The following is a 23357-nucleotide window of genomic DNA, read 5'->3' on the forward strand; positions in this document are numbered from 1 at the left end:
AACTTCGAGGTTTTCCTCTTTTTTACAACTTTCAGACCTTTTTACTGTCAATTTCCGTTCTAGCGCTGAATGACCTCATAGGTCCCAGTGCTTGGCCTTTGGCCTAAATGCTATATTCAATTCAATTCAATAATGTCGTTTATTTCAGCCTGGGACCGTATGTACACGGAACCTTCAAATACAAGATTCAACCTAGATAGGAGAGATGACATGATAAGAAAAGTGATAATCGCCATTATCCACAGAGTTGTTGAAAAAGTAGAAAAAATCGTAGTCATAATATAGGCAGAAGTGTCTCAAGCATAATCGAGTTTTCTGTACAGCTTATAATCAGGACCACCGAAAATAGGTTTGTGGTCTAGGTATAATGATGCATAAGCCGCGGCCCATGAAACTTTAACCAAGGCCTGGTGGTGGCCTTTCCTTTAATCGTTGCCAGAAGCACGATTATGGTTAAATTTAACCTTAAATAAAATAAAGAAATAATTACTAAGGCTAGAGAGCTGCGATTTGGTGAGTTTGATGATTGGAGGGTGGATGATCAACGTGTCAATTTGCAGCCCTCTGGCCTCCGTGGATTTTACGATCTGAGGGCGGACGGACAGACAAAGACGGCCCATAGGCTGGATACGAAAACTGAGAAAAGTATTTGAGGTGCGGTTGGTACCCCTGGTTAATCTAATCTTTCCACAAGATTTGGCAGCGTTGGCACGCCTGACTAATCTAATCATTCATCAGATACGTCCAAAGGTGAGTTACTCCTGTAATTGGTCAGTGTTCTTTGCAGATCGTCATAAAATCACGCTGGAAAATAAGGCAGCTTCAACTCGTCACTCTTCAGTGGAAGTCGTCAGCGCATTCTCAAGTAAGTTAATATCGGAAAATGCGAAAATCTTATACCACCGTGTCGGTTGTTTCATCATCTTCCTATCGTAAGGATATTTTAGAAAGGTGTTGTTTCGCCGTCTTTCTTCCATAAAGATATCTGGAAGAAAGGTGTTGTTTCGCCGTCTTTCTTCCATAAAGATATCTGGAATTAAAGTGTTGTTTCGCCAACTTCCTTTCGTAAAGATATCTAAAAGATAAAGATGCCTAAAAGAGATGACCGCTAAGAGCTTAAATACCAGTCAGAACTTCATCAATTTCTGTCTTTTTTTATAATTCATTTTCCCAAATGGAAACCAGCCAAGGTTTTCAACGGTTTTTAAGAACTATATTGAAAACCCGAGTTTTAATACCTTGGGTAGTTTATATTTACATTCAAGAATGTTGTCCCGAGAAAATTTGGGTATGGGAGACATTATGAGATTATTTTCAAGAAGATTCTATGGTTAGTTTTGAAGATTATGGCCTCCCGCTTTTTTCAGGGAAGGTTCGTACTACTGGGCTATACCGTTCGGGAATATGCAGCCCGGATTCACCTAATGGGCGAAGTGGGCACGTGCCCGTTGGGGGCCTCCACATTTTGGGGGCCTTCACAAAGTCGCAACTAATTTTTGTCTCTGAAATAACAAGGATCGCGTGGAAGCATTTTTCATAGTTACCAAATTGGCACTGTTGTGTAGTACTATTTCTAGTCAGTTCATAACCGTTACTATTATTTTATTCAATGTATCCATGTATAACAATAATAATAACAATTGTATTTGTATTATAAGTTTAATTATTGTAAAGCAATGAGGAATAAAAGAGAGGAGAGAATTAGGGAAATTAACAGCCAAAATATCGAAAAAAAAGGTTGAGGGGCCGTTGCAAAGGAAATGTCTCAAATTGTCAACTGATTTGTACTGAACGGAAAGCTCCCGCCTCTCGTAAACAATAACAAAGGCTCGTCTAGTGATCACGGAAAGGTAATTGCTAGATATTTCTCTGTCTCCTCGTCAATTTATATGTTTTTGAATGCATTATAAACTAGAAGGTTGCATAAAGTGTCAGAGACGAAAACTAAAGGTAGATAGTCCAAGTGCGTCATATTTGACCAGAAACGATATAAGGTATTACCTACTATACTCTCTTTTTTTTTTCATCTGTTTATCCCCCTGTGGTGTTTTTGTATGGTAACACTGCGTCTCGGGCTTTAGATAGTTACGGTAATTGTAAGTTTTAGGTAAATAAAAGGATATCTGGGTGTACATTTGTAACTGAAAAGTGTTTTAATAATTTACTGTATGCGAATTACACCGTTAATATTCGAAATAGGATATTATAATCGTTGAATGTAAGCTGAATGTAACTATCTAAAGCCCGGGACGCAGTGTTACCATACAAAAACACCACAGGCGGATGGACAGATGAAAAAAAAACAGAGTATAGGTATTACATAGCCTGGGCTAGTGTCTCCCACGAAGCTTGTAGTGTCTGTGTGTATAAATTTCCATCAATATATTGTAATTTTGCGTGTTATTTTTACAGTTATTGGTGTTGTTATTTTATCAGAAGACGTATAAAGTATCATAGGCGAGACTATGTAGTCCTAAAGTGTAAGATTTAACCAGAAATGATATAATGTTAATATAATACAGCAATATTACAAATCATGTGTGAGTCTGCATTTAGTACGTGAGTGTACATATTTATATCGTAATGTTGCGTGTTATTTTCATAGTTATTGGTGGTGTTACTTTATGAGTTGACGTAATAAAGTATCAAAGGCGAGACTATAGTATAGTCTAAAAATGTCAAACTTGGCCAGAAATAATAGAATAACGCCTAGCTAGATAATACATAATACAGTTAGTTTACCAAATTGCATGTGATGCGGGCGTGTGTTTGTTACATATATATAAGTGTGATAGCGAATGGTGGCCTCCACCAAAATTCTTGCCCACGGGCCTCCACAGTTGTCAATCCGGGAATGCCCGTAACACCCATTTGGGAACCCCTTCCCCCATCTCCTCCGTACTATAGTAGATTCACATCAACCGTGAATTTGACGTCTAGGCCCGTCCCTTACGACGCTCGTGATTGGCCGTTGATAAGCCAATCACGGGGCTGGAAACTCTCAGTCTCTCAAGAGAGTTCACTTAGGCAGGATGCTGTTCCACCTCTCCTGAAAGACTTATCCCTCAGGAGACATGGAGCATACATCCTGCCTATGTGAACTCTCGAGAGAGACTGAGAGTTTCCAGCCCTGTGAGTGGCCTATCAACAGCCAATCAGGAGCGTCGTAAGGGACGGGCCTAGACATTAGATGCACGGGTAATGTGAATCTGCTATAGTACACTATTCACATCAATGATGTTCTGTTACCATTTTATTTGCAACATATATGCTGTACATATATATATATATATATATATATATATATATATATATATATATATATATATATATATATATATATATGAATACTGTGGGGATAAGACGTCACTGGCACTGAAGTGGGGTTGTGGGGAAGGGGGTGGAAAAAGTGTGTGAAAGTAAAAATAACCGAAAATGACAGATATTAGTGTCTAATTCCATAGTTTTTGAGGTCGCTTGGATGAATTGCAACACTTCCGATGTCCTTTAAGACCAAGTTTACCCTCGATAGGAAAAGGGTATGAAGGGGGTTACATGTAAAAATAACTGAAAATGACAGATGTTTTATTAGTGTCTAATTTATAGTTTTTAAGGTCTCTGACATGAACAGTGACATTCCCGATGCCCTTAAGTCCAAGTTCAGTCCTGATAGGAAGAGGGGCGGGGGCGGGCGGGGTGGGGAAGATGGTGACTTCTAAAAGTAACCGAAAGCTAGAGAGAGATATTAGTGTCTATTCCATAGCGTTTGAGGACACTGAAATGAATAGTGACACTTCCAATGCCCTTGAAACCCAAGTTCAGCCCCGATAGGAATGGGGGTGAGAAGGGGGGAAATATGAAATGTCAAAATAGCTGGGTATTGTAACTGAAGCAACTGAAGGGAGAGAGTGAGAGAGAGTGAAAGAGAGAGAGAGAGAGAGAGAGATTATTGATTGTCATTCAGAGTTTTCCCAGGCAGTGCCTGGTTAGCCAGCTATTATATATTATGTAAATATGTACATGTATATATACATATACACACTCACACACACACACACATATACACATACACACACACATGTAGAGCCAGTATGACCGGAGATTTCCTCTGCAGGTGCAGCAGACCATCCCAGCAGCCTCTGATCTTCTCCTCCAGCGAGAATGAGTGCGCCCACCCATCAGACCGTTGGGAAACCGCCTCCGCCCAATGCCATCTCTACTCTTCTCAGCAAAGAAGAAAATGAGAATTTCTTCAAGGCTTTACAGCCAAGATGTCAGGTAAGGCCAAAGTGTAGGGAAGGGTATGTCTGAGATATATTGCTTTTTCATTTTATTATTATTATCATTATTATTATTATTATTATTATTATTATTATTATTAAGAAGTTCATCTTGTCTTTCGTCACGACTGAGCACAAATTTGACAATTTTTTTTATCTTTCATCGAAGACTGATAAATCTCCATGTAATTATTCATTTGATGTAGAAGAAAATAATAACTTTTTTCTGATCTCTTCTTAATATTTTTATCCTGGATTTTTTCTGTTAGAGGTCTGCAATTTAGTATGCTTGATGATTGGAGGGTGGATGATCAGCATACCAAATTTCAGCCCTCTAACCTCAGTGGTTTTGAAGATCTGAGGGCGGAGAGAAAAAGTGCAGACGGACAGACAGTTACCCATCTCAGTGGTTTCCTATTACAGAAGACTAAAAAACGGTTATATTGTTTTATGATTAATATATAGTTAGTTTACTCATTAGATTTTTGGGATGAAAATGGCAATCTTTTTAACATGTACAAAGTATTACTGTTATTGTCCCGGATATTGAAAGATACATGCAAGAGATAAGATCCTGTTGTTTTATGCCCGGACTCATATTAAACGAGCTTGTTGGCATGCGCTACCCATGCTGGAACCCGGCTCTGTGGTCTACCCTACCCTCCTGATCCCCTACCCAACCCAGCCCCACCCAGGGCAGACAAACTGGTTTGCAGTTGGTGGATGGCTGTGTCATGTGTCCTAGAAGCTTCCTTTACCGAGCCATCTTTGTTTTCCAGTCTCAGGCCACAGCCGTAGTCGAGGTGTACGGCACTGTGCCTACGAATCATAACGTCTGGAGCAAACTTGGCGTTGGCATTGCGGCTTTCGTAAAGGATAACGCCCGGAGATCTTATTTCATTCAGGTATAGTACGTTCAGACTTCACCTTTATACAAGGAATGTTCATTATACCTCACTTAAACTTCATCTTTATTCTACAATGTTCATTATATCTCTTTTAAACTTCATCTTTATTTCACAATGTTCATTATATCTTATTGAAACTTCACCTTTATTCTAAGGAATAGTCATTATAGCTCATTTAAACTTCATCTTTTTTCAACATTGTTCATTATATCTCATTTAAACTTCATCTTTATTCCACAATGTTCATTATATCTTATTTAAACTTCACTTTTATTCTAGGAATAGTCATTATAGCTCATTTAAACTTCATCTTTATTCCACAATGTTCATTATATCTTATTTAAACTTCACCTTTATTCTAAGGAATAGTCATTATAGCTCATTTAACTTCAGCTTTATTCTACATTGTTCATTATATCTCATTTAAACTTCATCTTTATTCCACTTTGTTCATTATATCTTATTTAAACTTCACCTTTATTCTAAGGAACGTTCATATAGGTAATTTAAACTTCATCTTTATTCTACAGTGTTCATTATATCTCATTTAAGCTTCATATTTATGCCACAGAATGTTCAGTATATCTCATTTACAATTCATTTTTATTCCACAATGTTCATTATATCTTAATTAAACTTCACCTTTATGCTAAGGAGTGTTCATTGTTGGGAATTTAAAATTAATCTTTCTTCCACAATGTTCATTATATTTCATTTCATTTTCATCTTTATTCTAAATTGTTCATTATATCTTATTTAAACTTCACCTTTTTATTCTAAGGAATAGTCATTATAGCTCATTTAAACTTCATCTTTTTTCAACATTGTTCATTATATCTCATTTAAACTTCATCTTTATTCCACAATGTTCATTATATCTTATTTAAACTTCACCTTTATTCTAAGGAATGGTCATTATAGCTCATTTAAACTTCATGTTTATTCTACAATGTTCATTATATCATATTTAAACTTCATCTTCATTCCACAATGTTCATTATATCTTATTTAAACTTTACTTTTATTCTAAGGATTGTTCATTATATCTCATTTAAGCTTCATCTTTATTCTAAGGAGTGTTCATTATAGGTAATTCAAACTTCATTTTTATTCTACCTTGTTCATTATATCTCATTTAAACTTCACCTTTATTCTAAGTAATTTTCATTATATCTCATTTAGACTTCATCTTTATTCCACAATGTTCCACCTTTATTCTAAAGAATGTTCATTATAGCTCATTCAAACTTCATCTTTAGTCTACAATGTCCATTACATCTTTAAACTTCATCTTTATTCTACAATGTTCATTATATATTATTTAAACTTCATCTCTATTCTAAGGAATGTTCATTATATCTCATTTACTCTATCTTTATTCTACAGTATGTTCATTATATCTATTTAAACTTCATGTTTATTCTAAGGAATGTTCATTATAGGTAATTTAACCTTGGATGGGTTTCGCTATTTTGGTATCCCTTTAAAGGTTTGTGGGGTCGAGCTCGACCCGAGCGTCCAGAAAAATTTATGAAAATTCAAAAACTGTAGCTATGCTGTATATTTTAATTTCTAAAATCAATTTCACCATTGCCGAACAATACTGAGAAGATAAATCATACCCATCTACAAATTAAATATTGATTACAGATATATTTAAAAAAATAAGTATATACAAAAAAATAATTTATGAATATATTTAAAAAAATACAAAATACACTATATACACAAAAAAATTGAGGGAATCCTCCTAAAACTACTATTTACAATATGTGACTGCCAAAAAAGGTGTCAGACCCATTGAGGTCAAATTCAGAAAAGAGAAAAAAAGGTATGTTTTTTTGGCCAAAAAAATTGTCAAAATTTCACAAATATTTTTGGTACCTAAATGAAATAGGAAGTGGGTAATTTTTTTTTTTTATAGAATGAACTCATATTAGCCTAGAACGGAATTATGTAAAAGATCAGCACTAAGATGTAATTTACTGTCATAAAAATGTTATTCTCTCTCTCTCTCTCTCTCTCTCTCTCTCTCTCTCTCTCTCTACAGTGTGTCATGATTTACTGACATAAGCTCATGTAATCTGTCACCAGAAAAGGCACAGACCCACTACTTCCCACCCTCTCTCTCCCCCTCTTGTCTTGTAATCATTTCAAGGTCATCTCCCTCGCCTCCAACCCTTTGTTATACAAACTTGAGGTTTTTGCCATAGAGGTGTCAGGAACCTGTAAATTATCATCAACATCACTTTTTAATTCCATTAGAATTAAGTTGATGACACCCATGCCCAGAGAATACTGCCTGCTGGCCATTGATGATGAAAAATGCAGCAAAAACTGAGAAATTGGCATTCGAAGGAAATTGGACCAAAGGGCAATATAAGGCATCTCAGCCACAACCAATGGCATGCACAATGTACACACACCATCTACCTACAGTTTCCAACAATACAAAACTATCCCAGAGTCAACAGTGTTAGACAGGAAATCACTACTTGATAACTTTGCCTTTGTATCCCACACATGTTCAAAACAAACAGTTACTCAGAAAAGGGGAAAGGACAAAGGCAAACGCAAGTTTTGACATGATTGTAGTGTGTGTTCGGCCTCTTGCTGGTCGATCACACCCAGATTCGAGATAGACGATGATTTATGGGAAAAAACATGTTTTTTGAAACACTCCTTGGGTCGTGCTCGATCCGTCGCACCTATTCAGGTAAACTTCATTTTTATTCTTACATTGTTCATTATATCTCATTTAAACTTCACCTTTATTCTAAAGAATGTTCATTATATCTCATTTCAGCTTCATCTTTATTCTAAGGAATAAAGATGAAGCTTAAATGTATCTCATTTAAACTTCATCTTTTTTCTAAGGAATGTTCATTGCATCACATTTAAACTTCATCTTTATTCTACATTGTTCATTATATCTCATTTAAACTTCACCTTTATTCTAAAGAATGTTCATTATATCTCATTTAAGCTTCACCTTTATTCTAAGGAATGTTCATTGTATCTCATTTAAGCTTCATCTTTATTCTAAGGAATGTTCATCATATCTTATTTAACTTCATCTTTATTCTAAGGAATGTTCATTATATCTCATTTAAGCTTCATCTTTATTCTACAGAATGTTCATCATATCTCATTTAAACTTCATCTATATTCTAAAGAAAGTTCATTATGTATCATTAAAACTTGATCTTTATTCTACAATGTTCATTATATATTATTTAAACTTGATCTTTATTCTACATGTTCATTATATATTATTTAAACTTCATCTTTATCCTAAAGAAAGTTAATTATATCTCTTAGGACAATTTCATGTTCCTTTTCTTAATATTATGAGTCGTGCTTTTGTGGGTGTCTGAACTAAATGATTATATCTCCCTCTGCCCTACACTGCTATTTCCATATTTATTATTCAGAGAAGAGGTTGCGTCCAGGGGCCGAAGAGACTCTGCAAAGAACGTCAAATAGTGCCTCTAGTCATGGGTCACCCTCACATTTACCAAACAGGCAATAGTCGTTCATTTTAACTGGTCTCGAGACCAAGGCCACACGAAGTGCTGAACGAGATGGAACGTGTTCAATTCCGGTTTCATGATTTTTCTTTGGATCTGTTGCAGGTGTTCGACATTCAAGTCTGCACTCAACAGACGCACAGTCTGCCGCCCTTGTTGATGGAACAGGAGATCTATAGAGAATTTGCTTACAGTGTGTCAAGGGAGTTTTTCCATCAGTTTGAGGGGGACGTGAGTATACAGCTAATAAGAATAATAATAAATATTATTATTATTGGTGGTGAAGAAATACCCAATGGGGTATACATACACACACACACACACACACACACACACACACACACACACATATATATATATATATATATATATATATATATATATATATATGTGTATATGACTGGTAAAATGTTCTGTTACATCAGATTTCCATCTAATAAAAGGAGCCCATAAAAACGCCAAAATATAGAGAGAAAAATAGTATATTTCAGAGACTGCCGTCTCCCTCTTCAGGTAGATGAATGAGAAAAGTTACAGGAAAGGTGGTATTTATACAAAGAGATCCATCCACAGGTAAGCCAATAATCTTCCTTTAATCCTCGTAAGCGTTGGTTGAATGAAAACTTTGTCAGTGACATGTGAATTCCATGCGCCCTTTGAGATGTCATTACCTGTCCTTGTTTAATCAAGGCCAATTCCGTCATTTAACTCTTGTACCTGTGGATGGATCTCTTGGTATAAATACCACCTTTTCTGTAACTTTTCTCACTCATCTACCTGAAGAGGGAGACAGCAGTCTTTGAAATATACTATTTTTCTCTCTATATTTTGGCGTTTTTATGGTCTCCTTTTATTATATATATATAATCTAGATCTATATATATATATATATATATATATATATAGATATATATATATATATGCAGATAAAGCAATAATCGTTTCACCTGGCTCTTTTTAATAACGAAATACAGGAGAGAATGATAGGCTTGAATTTCGCAGCCATGGACGAAGCTCGGCTCTTCAGCGCAGCCGTCCAGAATCTCCTGATGGGGAGGCAAAAGAGGCGCGAAGGTAAAGAAAACCGTATATTTAAGCCCCTTCCACACGAGGTGGGGAAAGTCACGACGGGCACTCGGATAGGCCCGTCATTCTCTCACTCTTAAACAGTGTTACCAGCTCAAACAGTCCAAGACAGGCAGTAGGCAGAGGCAGGCGAACCTATGGCTTGGACCAAACTTGTGATCGCCATCCAACCACAAAATTGGTAACAGTGTCTGCCCGCCGTGCATTTGCCCGTCGTGTGGAAAGGGCTTTAGTTACAGATGCCCCTCTACTCACGAACTTTCATCTTCCGATCTTTCAGGGATACGAACTTTCAAGTAAAACTTTCAGAGATACGAACTTTCAACTTCCGATCTTTCAGAGATACGAACTTTCAACTAACAAACTTTCAGAGATACGAACTTTCAACTTACGAACTTTCAGAGATACGAACTTTCAACTTACGAACAACTGTGATTGTAAATTAAAACTGCATTTTACTGTATTATCATCATAATATTATTAATGTATATAGGTAAATATCATTTGTATTAATATAATATTCTATAAATACAGTACAGAATTGGTATTGTGTTTTAGTATGCGAAAACATCTATAGTATTGTACGTAATGACTGCGTCTATCAAGTACGACTTACGAAAGATACATGCAGCTGTTCAGAACATAACTCGTTTGTAAGTAGAGGAGCGTCTGTATTTTGAACATAGTTTTGTCAATTAACTTGTCTTTGTGGGTTACACAAGGTATATCTAACCATACAATCACAACAATGCAGAGGAGAGCCTGGGGAATGGTCCTGGAAAGTACTTTAAGCATTAGTCAAGGGTCTTTGCAGCGTCCCTTTGGCCTGTAGCTGCAACTTCTTCCATTCTTTTTTTTACTGTGCCTCCGTTCTTATTCTCTTCCTTCAATCTGACTTTCCACCCTCTCTAACAATTGCTTCCTAGTGCAACTACTTTGAGGTTTCCCTTCTGTTACACCTTTCAAACCTTTTCAGTGCCATTTTCCCTTCCAGTTCTGAATGACGAGTGACCTCACAGGTTCCAGCGCTTGGCCTTTGAACTAAATTCTATATTCTATTCTAGGAAATGGTTGTAGATCACTTAGCGGGAGAAAATATCTCAATTGCTCTTTTAGCTTGACCCTTATTTAGCATTGACCACAGTTCCCCTGTTCAGTCACCATCTGAATTATATTTCTATGATCAGTGCCTAACCATTATTATTATTGTTCAGAAGATGAACCTGTTCATATGGAACAAGACCAACAAAGGGACCACTGACTATTAATTCAAGCTTCCAAAGAATATTAAGGTGTTTATTAGGAAGAAAGGTAAAGAGAAATAGTGCTGTAATTAGATATGAACGGCTTTTGAGAAAAGTGACCTTACCAGGCGTTTCGTTCGCCATGATGGAACCACAGATTCTAAAGAAAGGATCTATCCTAGATAGTGACTCCTTAGGGTTGTTGGGGGGTTGTTATCTAGGACTAATATTTCTTGGGGTCATTATCTATATATTTACAGTCTTTTGCTTGTTTTTATGGTCATCCCCAATGGGTTTATATTTACTAAACACACCACAAAGGTTGATACATACCTTGGGGGTCACTATCTAGCATACATCCCAAAGAAATACACGAAAAGAAGGTGGAAATATCAATTGCAACCAACTCATTGCAGAAAGGAAGAGGGAAGCGATGCTGAGTCAGCAGAAGCGGATGCTGCGACAGCAGCAGGAACAGCAGTATCAAGAGAAGGTCAGTCAGCATCGCCGTCAGCAGCAACAGCAACAAGATCTGAAAGAACAGCAGCAATCGAAGGCTTCGAAATATCGAACCATCAGAGGAATGAAGAAGCTGATGGACAAGTATGGGAATCCGTACAAAGAGAAACCAAGGTGAATATGCTAACCTCTTGCCAGGAGCTTTAAAAGGGTCTCTCCTAGATAGTGAACCCCCAGGGTTTTCGGGTGTCGTTATCTAGGACCAATATTTCTTAGGGTCATTATTTTTGTGTTTAGTCTTTTATGCCCGTATAGTCATCCCCAACGGGCTTGAGCTACTCACGCTGCAAGGGTGGATATATACCGGGTTCACTATCTATGGGAAGATTCCTTTCAAATTCACTGGGGTGTATTTGTGACCATAAGTTGCCTTTGACTGAACAGATGGTAATTTGCTTAAGCGCTGAATGACACTTGCACTAGTTCCTGTCCCTTTGAAAACTTGATGGAAATCAAGATAAGACTTTTCTTTAGCGTTGTTAGCGCAGTTAATGGAACTCTTTTAAACAACTTGAGCCCTAGAGCAAACTTTTTTGAAGTAAAAATTATAAGCATTCTATGAAAAGTCAGTCCTTTTTTACTTTCTGTTCACCATAATCCTTGCCTTTCATTCCACTCTAACCAGACAGACCTAGATTTCATTTGGTTCTACATAGTTCATCATAGCTAACTAGGTAAAGTTATTGGTGTTTTGGTTCAAGGTAACTTCCTTATTTTGGTCCCATTTTACTGAGACGTCGTAGTCTCTGGGACGCACACAAATCCACATACCTCATGCTACACGAGTGAATCTAAGTGAAAAATGTCACATAAAATAGTCACTTTAATCTTCCCTAGATAGTGACCCTGAAGGGTTTTAACCCTTTATGTATCCACCTTTGCGGTGTGTTTAGTACAAAGCCGTTGTGGATGACTGCTAAAACATAAACAAAAGACTGTTAGTATCCTAAATATAATGATCCCAAAGAAATATTGTGAATTTTCCCCTGTGACTTTATTACCTAGCCAAATTTGAGACTTTTTTTTTCCGATTTTTTCCAGTGACTTTATTACCAGCCACTAGCATTGTAGCAGAATTGTTTCTACTAAGCCTTAATTCTTCTACATCATAAACAACCCATCTGGAATCTCACATCAAATGTCGAAAGGTTTTGCTGTAGTAGTTCATAAAAATTTCATTTGGAGTTTTATTACTACAAGTAATGACATTTTTATTTGAGACTATTATTTCAGGTTAAGAACACCCCTTGCACCATATTGTTTCAGGCTATATATAACACACTAAACGGAATTAACATCTTAGTTATAATCTCTTGTTCTCCCAACAGGAGGCTCGAAATTGGTCGACCTACTGATTTTAAGCACATCAGTCATGCTGGCTTAGATTCTGCATTCAACATCAACTCAGATATTGAGGAATTGTTAAAGAATGTGAGTATAGATGGATTGCCTGTATAAACATTTTGTGCCCATATTTTTCACACTTTTTGCAAAAGCTTTTGCCAAGTTTCCCCAAGAATACCATTTGAACCAGTACAGTTGAAGTAAACAAAACTCATTTACCAATCTTACCGGCTTGACTTTATCAGTCAACCTGGATCTTGAATACCAATCTTCTCCCAATTTTAAGTGAGTTAGATCTGTAGTTCAGCATTTTCACTTCTGGGTTATTTCAAAATCTATCTACGCCCATTTCCCCATAGGGGTTTAGTGCCATCAGTGTACTGTTGGCATTACTAAAGGTTCTCTGCAGCGTCCCTTCGGCCTCTAGCTGCAACCCCTTTCCTTCCGTTTCCTGTACCTCCTTTCATATTCTCTCTCTTCCATCTTACTTTCCACCTTCTTACAACTGCTTTGAGGTTTTCCTCCTGCTACACTTTTCAAACCGACATACCCTCAATTTCCTTTCCTGTGCTGAATGATTGCATCTGTCCCAGTGCTTGGCCTTTGGCCTAAATTCTACATTCCTTTCTTATCTAGGCCCAACGGAGATTTGTGAAGGTATCGATAACAAGGCATGCGCATTTTGCTATCAGATAAGCTAGCAGGGCTAACGGAAGTTTTATTAATTGTTTGACAAATTATATATTAAAAATTTACAGTTCACGAAGTGGAAACTAATTTTTCACTTTCAAGCAGTTGGTGGCGATATTTGCATCGGTACTGGCTGAAAATGATTAGATTTAAACGCCTTATGTTCTTAGAATAGAATAGAATATACAATTTAGGACGAAGGCCAAGAGCTGGGACCTTTGAAGTCATTCAGTGCTGAATGGAAAGTTGAGAGAAAGGTTGAAGGATGTAACAGGAGGAAAACCTCAAAGCAGTTGCACCATGAAATCATTGTTAGAAGAAGGTGGAAAGTAAGATGGAACGAAAGGGGTTGCAACTAGGGGCCGAAAGGGCGCTACAGAGGACCTCCAGTAATGCCTGCTGTGCACAGATTTGTTAAGTATTTGCCGTTGTTGGATTCCTGATCTTGTTTTGCGTTCAACATTCACTCCCAGTTCTTTATAATTTTGCTGAACGATTGATCATATAATTATAGGCCTGTAGCATCTGTGGTATGTTTGCACTTCAGTTGCATTGTATCATATTAAGAATCTTTTTCAGTCCTTTCTTATCATCACAGTAAACGTCTCGGTTATTTGAATATAGAGAAGACAGGTACTAAGATGCTTTGGATCTTTCATATACAGTGACCCCCGAAAAGTTCGGGGATCGTTATCTAGGAATAATATTTCTTTTGGGGGTCAGGATCTTGATGATATTTACAGTCGTTTGTTTACGTTTTAACAGTCATTCCCAACAGGCTTGTGGTACTAAACACGCCGGAGAGGTGGATACATACATACAAGGCTAAAACCCTTGTGGGGTCACTATCTAGGGAATATCTGATACTGTTACTAATTTATTAATATCCAACTACCCTTTTCTCCTTTTGAAAAAAGATCGGATTTGATAAACAGATGTCCGAGCCCAAAACTCAGAGATACGTTATGCAATACATCGAAAATGTTGGTGGTATGGATGAAGTCCGCAAGATGAACAGAAAGCTCTCGACCAATCGTGGAGTGGAACCCTATCCACCGCCAAGCAGAAGAGCCGGTACTGCCTCTAAGCTCAGTCGTAGCTTCCCGGACATAGAAGAGGACAGGTCTCCCAGTTCTAGCTTCAGCATGCCGCCACTAGAGGCGCCACCAGTTTTGCCACCAGGTAATGCAGGATAGAATAGGATACAGAATTCAGGCCAAGCACTGTGATCTAGGAACTAGAAATTGATATTTTTTTCTTGGGCATAATCGAGTTTTCTGTTCATCCGCTACAGTGAATAATCAAGGCCACCAAAAATAGATTTATCTTTCAGTGGTCTCTTTATAATGCTGTATGAGCCGTGGCCGATGAAACTTGAACTACGATCTGGTTGTGACCTGTCCTATATCGTTGTCAGATTCTCCATTATGGCCAACTTTAACCTTAAATGAAATAAATAACTACTGAGGCTAGAGGGCTACAATTTTGTATGTTTGATGATTGGAAGGCGGATGACCAACGTAGCAATTTGCAGCCCTCTAGCCTCAGTAGTTTTTAAAATCTGGGGCGGACCGAAAAAGTGTTGATGGACCAACAGAGCCACCACAATAGTTTTCTTTTGCAGAAAACTAATAAGGTTTAAAATGGTAACAGGAGGAAAACAGTTGCACTATGGATCAGTTGTTATGAGAGGGTTAAGGAAAGCAAGATGGAAGAAAGAGAATATGGATAGGCCATGTCTGTCATCGGCTCCGGAACTGCTAACATCAGCTTTCATTAAAACCTTATACTTCTCCCTCGTTGATTTGCACGATTTATTACCGGATGAGAGGCAGTCTATGGAAAAGTGGTTTTTCGCGAGTCTATAGCGATGTAAAAGTGCAGAATGTAGCCAAAATAAGTATGTGTAACACAAAACCTCATGGTCAGTAATTATATATAATATATATATATATATATATATATATATATATAGATATATATTTATATAATATATATATATATGATATATATATATAATATACACACACACACACACACATACATATATATATTTTACACACACACACATATATATATATATGTGTGTGTGTGTGTGTTATATATATATATATATATATATATATATATATATATATATATATATATATATATATATATATACTATATAAAATCAAAAATCAACACATAATCATGTATGAAACAATTAAATTTCTGACAACTCACATCAAGATCGAACCCAGTTCCAGCTTCTTTTATGACTTGTGTGGCCTGGTTGGCAGCGGTCTCGTCTTTCAATATGTAGTTCTTCACACTAGCAGTGAAACAAAGCCACTTGTGGAGTGCATCTTTTCATTGATCTAATATGCCCCTTTCTACACAACACGTTCAAATTGCACTACTACTCCATCTCGTACTTCTTACATAAAAGTAGATAAGTCATCTTCCCAATAGTTCATGGAAGGCTCTCAAGGTATAACTAATTATCTTCAAAGAAAAGAGAAGTTTGTGTTAGCCAGAGTTAACCGAGTTTTGCTATTGAAGCTTTTTAGCTTTCTGTCAAAGGAAACCCTTGAGATGGCTATTTGTCAGTCCGTCCGCCCTTTGTCTCTCCGCCCTCAGATCTTACGAACTGCTGAGGCTAGAGGGCTGCGAATTGGTACGTAGATCATCCACCCTCCGATCATCAAACATACCAAATCACAGCCCTCTAGCCTCAGTTGTTTTGATTTGATTTAAGGTTAAAGTTAACCATCGTCGTGTGTCTGGCACCGGTATAGGTACCAACAACACAGGAAACCAGCAGAAAATTTTTTACTTGTCTAGACTTCATCTTGGATCTGATTGACTCTAAAGGAAGGGTACTGGCTCTTGATACAGTCCTTCTAAGGGATTGTTAGCAGTAAAGATGGTATTTGAAAGCATCTAGTTATACTGTCAATTTGAATTATGTTCTCCTTAAGTAAAATGCATTTAGACCTTGGCTAAAATATACTCTAGTCCAAATTGAAAGTAACCTGATTTTCTCAGTAAATTTAGTAACAGATGCACAAGAATCATCAAGGTTTCCTTCTCATCAATTTCTTTTAATAGACTACTCATTTAATTTCTACTTATTTCAACCAAGAGTTTGCCCAAAAGTGTATAAAGTAATGGGTTGTACTGGTAGCACAGAACTTTGAAGTGACTAATATGTTTACATTGGTCTGTTGAAATTGAAATGCTGTTGAACCTAAGTTGTACCAGTTACACGCTATTATTCAGCAATACGTACTTATGCTTGGCTTACATATAATCAATCATCTCTCTTCTTAGAATATTCCAACTACCGCCCTCCCTTGCCTCCGAGAGACGCGCCCTCTGGAACAAGTCTAGCCAACGCTCCTGTTCCCCCGCCACCTAGGAGTGCATCTCATCATTCAAGTCAAGGAAGAGTACCGTCTTTATATTCGTCAAAAGCAACTCCCACGGAAGGTCACCAACGTTTCCCCACTACTCCTAGTGGCCGTCAGCTACCAGTCATACAGGGCGGGGCAAGTGCAGGACATTCTCGACCGTCGCAGGCGCCCAGTAAATCTGGTACTACACGTACTCCTCACTCTCCGCCAATCGAAGCTTTCTCAAGCTATGGTGTTACACCACCTACTCCACCGTTACCTAGACCTCCCCCACCCACATATGGCAACAGTGGACCAACACCTCTTTCACTGCATACGTCAGGTGGTTATGGATCATCTTCTCTTTCGCCTTCTGTATCCAGTGGAAAAGTACCAGCAATACCTGCACAGTTCCCAAGGGGTAAGGGATCAGTCCCTGCTTCTCCATCCATACCCAGTGTTAGTGGATCAGTGCCAATTCCTCCACCAATGCCAAGTGGAACTGGATCAGCACCAGTCCCCCCACCAATGCCTAGTATGAGTGGGTTAGTGCCAGTTCCTCCACCAACGCCAAGCAACAGGGGATCAGCACCAGCTCCTCCACCAATGCCGTATAGTAATGAAATGGCTGCTCGTCCTCAAAAGATGGCCCAAGGTAGTGGATTTGTTCCTTCTCCTCCTCCTCCTCCTCCGCCTCCTCCTCCTCCTCCTCCTCCTCCTCCTCCTCCTCCTCCTCCTCCTCCTCCTCCTCCTCCTTCTTTGCCAAGTATGACAGGACGTGCCCCTACCAGAAGCAATCCGAGTACACCTGACGACCAGCATTCAGCTTTTCTGCAACAGATTCGAGGAGGTCATAATTTGAAGGTAATTTGCTTTTTCATTTGAAAACATGCAAGAGTCTAGAGGGGTACAATATGATCATGAATTCAAGGGAAATGTAAAGACAGAAATGTTTATGGCCTTAAACTTTATGAGACATCAAGGTGTTTTGTAAACTAAAGAACTTTCTACTTTCGATGCAAAGAGTAAAACTTATGAGTGACCTCTGAAAAGCTAGCATTTGAAATTGTGCACTGTATGTTGGGATTGCGTAAACTAACACTGCTAAACTGAGGAAGTCTTAAGAAAAACTGTTCAAATTAGTATTAGGGAAAAGTAATTGCATTGTCTGAAGTAGCTCGATTTTGCCCCGAACTCAGTTAATCAAAGGAAACACTTAAATTTCTTTTGTTATTCATAAATGAAACACATTATTGATTCTCAGCATCACTGTGTCTAATCCTGGCACAGTTCTTTTTCTTAACAAGAAGGTGAAGTGAAATAGAAACTTAAAAAACAAGGCTTAAATAACGCCTGCTTGGAGAAATCACTGAAAAGTTGTAATTTATACACATTGAATTTCGTAGTGTTTTTTTCCCGCTCCTTGACAACAATTGAAGTACTTCGGCCTACCTCAGAGTGAAGTTCTGATAACCTTGATTCTATGCAGACTTACATAGAAGTTCTGGACTGTTTACTTCTGTACCAACTTTAAAAATTCCCAGGGGTCTTCACAGAAACGTCAGCTTTAAGTATTTGGGTTAGTGCTGTTAGTGCACCTCACGGGGTCCACTGCAGGTATTACTAAATGTTCTTTGTAGCGTCCTATCGGCCCCTAGCTGCAACCCCTTCCATTCCTCTTACTGTACCTCCATTCAGGTTATCTTCCTTCCATCATGCTAGCCAACCTCACCTAACAATTATTCCATAGTGTATCTGCGAGGTTTTCCTCCTGTTACACCTTGGAAACTTACCTACTGTCAGTTTCCCTTCCAGCGCTGAATGAACCTCGTATGTCCCAGCGCTTGGCCTTTGGCCGACTCTAGACCCTCGGAGTAGGTAACACGTAGATAACAAGCCTTAAAGTAGCACCAAAATTTCTTGTTTAATTAAGGTTATATCTTCATTAAAATGAGTTGTCTGTCAGGATTAATGAACTAAAGTTAAATCGTTATCTATGTCTGCAGACTGCGTCTGCTCCTCTGCCCCCGAAGAGAGAGGCTCCGAGTGACGCCAGAAGTGAAATGTTGGAAAGAATCCGGACTGGGGTGACCCTGACCCACGTGAGTAGAGCAAATTATCTTATTCAGATCTAATCTGTAGGAATATGAAGTGCTAGCAGTACTAAATGCAAAGTAGACGGCCGCACGAAGATACTGTTTATTAATATAATAATCTGTCGACCGTACATGATAGAAATGGGTGTGTATAATACTTTGATCAAGTGAGTGGCTATAGTAGATTCACATCAACCGTGCATTTGATGTCTAGGCCAGTCCCTTACGACGCTCCTGATTGACTGTTGATAAGCCAATCACAGGGCTGGAAACTCTCCTCAGTCTCTCTCTCGAGTTCACATGGGCAGGATGTATGTTCCACCTCTCCTGGGGAATAACTTCTTTCAGGAGAGGTGGAACATACATCCTGCCTAGGTGAAGTCTCTCGAGAGACTGAGAGTTTCCAGCCCTGTGATTGACTTATCAACAGCCAATCAGGAGCGTCGTAAGGGATTGGACTAGACATCAAATGCACGGTTGCTGTAGGAATTATTAAGTAATTATTCACTCCAATTACTCAAATGGATTTTTAATGAAAATAACCTTAACTTTTGTTTGTTTCTGAGTAGACTTTTAATGTATAATTGTAAATTTGGCGGACCGCTAGCATAAATTAAAATAGGAAAAAAAAAAAACAGTTAAAATACGTTTCTATAACTGATAAAGCAGGAAAACTGTTATTCTAGTTTATTTAATGATAATCAGAAAACTGTTATTCTAGTAAGATGAAATGCACCTATTAAATATGACAAAGTTATAGTTTAATTATCACCAAAAAAACAAAAAAAAACAAACCGAAAATATGAAGTTTCAAGCCGATATCCAAATGTTTAATGCTAAATCACCATAAAATGCTAAAATTAGCATTAAAAATGCTCAATTGGCAATTTGTATCAGTGTTGTCTGAAGACGATTAAGAAAACATGACAAATGGACACCGTAGGTATTCTTTGGAAAGCTGAATTTCAGGCCAGTGGTCCCCTGTGGTGGGCTTGTTCCATATGAATAGGCTTCATCATCGGAATAATAAAAATAATAATCTTACTATGCTACGTATAATGGGCGTTATGTCTGTCCGTCTGTCTGTCATTCAATCACGGCCAAACGGCTGGTCCGATGGGAATGAAACTTGGCAGGGTTATAGTGGGGACCCCCAAGATGGTTTATAATGGGGTTTCATCCTACCTTAACCCCTTCCTTTGAAGGGGGTGGGGGTGAGAAGGGATTCCCTGAAACGGGGCTAGCTATGCCCGTAGACTTAGTTTATGAATTTATCATATATAATAGTTAAAAAAACACTAGAGAGTCACTTATATGAAGAAGCAGATGAATGACGACGCTCCTGACTGGCTGTTGATAAGCCAGTCACAGGGCTGGAAACTCTCCTCAGTCTCTCTCGAGAGTTCACATGGGCAGGATGTGTGTTCCTCTTATCCTGAGGGATACGTCTTTCAAACGTATACCTCAGGAGAGGTGGAACACATACATCCTGCCCGTGTGAACTCTCGAGAGAGACTCAGGGGAGTTTCCAGCCCCGTAATTGGCTTATCAACGGCCAATCAGGAGCGTCGTAAGGGACTGGCCTAGACATCAAATGCACGGTTGATGTGAATCTACTATAGCAATAAAAGTAATAATAAAACACTTCAACAGATTCTAATATCCCTCAAACTGGCTCTCCACTACAGGTCGAAGCTCCGGGGTCGAAGGACGAAGGCTCAGACGCTCCAGTCAAACTGGAAGGCTGGGCGCTGGACCTCCACAATGAGCTGAAGAAGCGAGAGCAGTTCATTCAGTCTTCTGATGACAGCGGTGACGAAGTCGATGACTACGATGACGAATGGGATGACAGTGACTAGAAACAAATGATAGTGATAGAGGCAAATGATAGTGACTAGAGGGAAATGATAGAGACTAGAGACAAATGATAGTGACTAGAGGCAAATGATAGTGACTAGAGACAAATGATAGTGACTAAAGGCAAATGATAGTGACTAGAGACAAATGATAGTGACTAGAGGCAAATGATAGTGACTAGAGGCAAATTATAGTGAGTAGAGGGAAATGATAGTAACCAAAGGCAAATGATAGTGAGTAGAGGCAAATGATAGTGACTAAAGGCAAATGATAGTGTGTAGAGGGAAATGATAGTGACTAAAGGCAAATGATAGTGACTAGAGACAAATGACAGTGACTAAAGGCAAATGATAGTGACTAGAGGCAAATGATAGTGAGTAGAGGCAAATGATAGTGACTAAAGACAAATGATAGTGAGTAGAGACAAATGATAGTGACTAAAGGCAAATGATAGTGAGTAGAGGCAAATGATAGTGACTAAAGGCAAATGATAGTGACTAGAGGCAAATGATAGTGACTAGAGACAAATGATATTGACTAGAGACAAATGATAGTGACTAAAGGCAAATGACAGTTACTAGGGGCAAATTATAGTGACTAAAAGCAAATGATGGAGACTAGACAAATGATAGTGACTAAAGGCAAATGATAGTGAGTAGAGGCAAATGATAGTGACTAGGGGCAAACGATAGTGACTAGAGGCAAATGATAGTGACTAGACAAATGATAGTGACTAAAGGCAAATGATAGTGACTAGAGGCAAATGATAGTGACTAGAAACAAATGATAGTGACTAGAGACAAATGATAGTGACTAAAGGCAAATGATAGTGACTAGGGGCAAATGATAGTGACTAAAGGCAAATGATAGTGACTAAAGGCAAATGATAGTGAGTAGATGCAAATGATAGTGACTCAAGAGAAATGATAGGACTAAAGGCAAATGATAGTGACTAGGGCAAATGATAATGACTAGAGGCAATTGATAGTGACTAGAGACAAAGATAGTGACTAAAGGCACAGATATGACTAAGGCAAAGAAGTGACTCGAGAGAAATGATAGTGACTAAAGGCAAATGACAGTGACTAGGGGCAAATGATAGTGAGTAGAGGCAAATGATAGTGACTAGAGACAAATGATAGTGACTAAAGGCAAATGATAGAGACTAAAGGCAAATGATAGTAACTAAAGGCAAATGATAGTGAGTAGAGGCAAATGATAGTGGGACTAGCAGACAAATGATAGTGACTAAAGGCAAAGATAGTGACTAGAGACAAATGACAGTGACTAAAGGCAAATGATAGTGACTAAGAGGCAAATGAATAGTGAGTACGAGGCAAATGATAGTGACTAAGACAAATGATAGTGAGTAAGAAGACAAATGATCGTGACTAGAGGCACAAATGATAGTGAGTAGAGGCAAATGATATTGACTAAAGGACAAAATGAAATAGGTGAGTAGAGACAAAGATAGTGACTAAAGGCCAATGATAGTGATTAGAGGCAAATGATAGTGACTAACGGGCAAAATGATAGTGACTAGAGTCAAATGAATAGTGCCTCGAGGGGAAACCAATTATCTTGACTTAGAGACAAATTGATAGTGACTAAAGTGCAAATGGACAAAGTTTTACTAGGGGCAAATTATAGTGAACTAAAAGCAATGATGTAGACTAGACACATGATAGTGACTAAAGGCAAATGATATGTGAGTAGAGGCAAATGATAGTGGAACTAGGGCAAACGATAGTGACTCTAAGCAAATTGATAGTGACTCGACAAATGATGTGACTAAAGGCAAATGATAAGTGACAGAGGCATATGATAGTGACTAAAGGCAAATGATAGTGACTAGAGACAAATGATAGTGACTAAAGGCAAATGATAGTGACTAGAAACAAATGATAGGTGACTAGAGGCAAATGATAGGTAGTGGCTAAAGGCAAATGATAGTGACTAGAGGCAAATGATAGTGGCTAAAGGCAAATGATAGTGACTAGAGGCAAATGATAGTGACTAGGGGCAAATTATAGTGACTAGAGGTAAATTGAACGACCAAGAAAATAGCCAAAAATGTAAAGATATATTTCGAAATGTTATCCTTGAAAAATGAGTGAAATATGTCTCTAAGACAAGGCAATATATATATATATATATATATATATATTATATATATATATATATATATATATATATATATATATATATATATATATACATACATACACACACACCTGGCGGGTTGTAACAATATGCAGGTAATATTCTTATGGTAATAAAAATATATATAATCGATTTCTCATATTATTCGCAACACTTCTTTACATTTGCATTTTGTATAACGGTGATGTTTGTCTAAAGTAATTCTCATTACAGCATTGGAATACGACTTGGAAGATGTGACTACATTCCTTAGCTGTATTTTA

At 37.9% G+C, this 23357-nt stretch overlaps 1 protein-coding gene across 2 annotated transcripts; it reads left to right on the forward strand.

The window, feature by feature from the left end:
- Positions 1-448: 448 nt before the first annotated feature.
- Positions 449-21368, forward strand: LOC135203542 (actin nucleation-promoting factor WASL-like). Of its 2 annotated transcripts, none has more exons than XM_064233273.1 (12): positions 449-865; positions 4115-4278; positions 5060-5185; positions 8824-8949; positions 9693-9792; positions 11465-11681; positions 12896-12998; positions 14519-14783; positions 16917-17842; positions 18985-19080; positions 20763-20935; positions 20995-21368. In XM_064233273.1, exons 2-11 carry the CDS (start codon positions 4162-4164, stop codon positions 20931-20933), a joined length of 2247 nt encoding a protein of 748 aa, XP_064089343.1. In that variant the 5' UTR covers positions 449-865; positions 4115-4161; the 3' UTR covers positions 20934-20935; positions 20995-21368. The 2 variants fall into 2 exon arrangements, with proteins under 2 accessions (XP_064089343.1, XP_064089344.1); XM_064233274.1 differs by having other exon boundaries at positions 451-865; positions 16917-17671; positions 17702-17842; positions 20763-21368.
- Positions 21369-23357: the final 1989 nt, after the last annotated feature.

This window comes from Macrobrachium nipponense, chromosome 36 (assembly GCF_015104395.2).
Source record: "Macrobrachium nipponense isolate FS-2020 chromosome 36, ASM1510439v2, whole genome shotgun sequence".
NCBI classification, from domain to species: Eukaryota; Metazoa; Arthropoda; class Malacostraca; order Decapoda; family Palaemonidae; genus Macrobrachium; species Macrobrachium nipponense.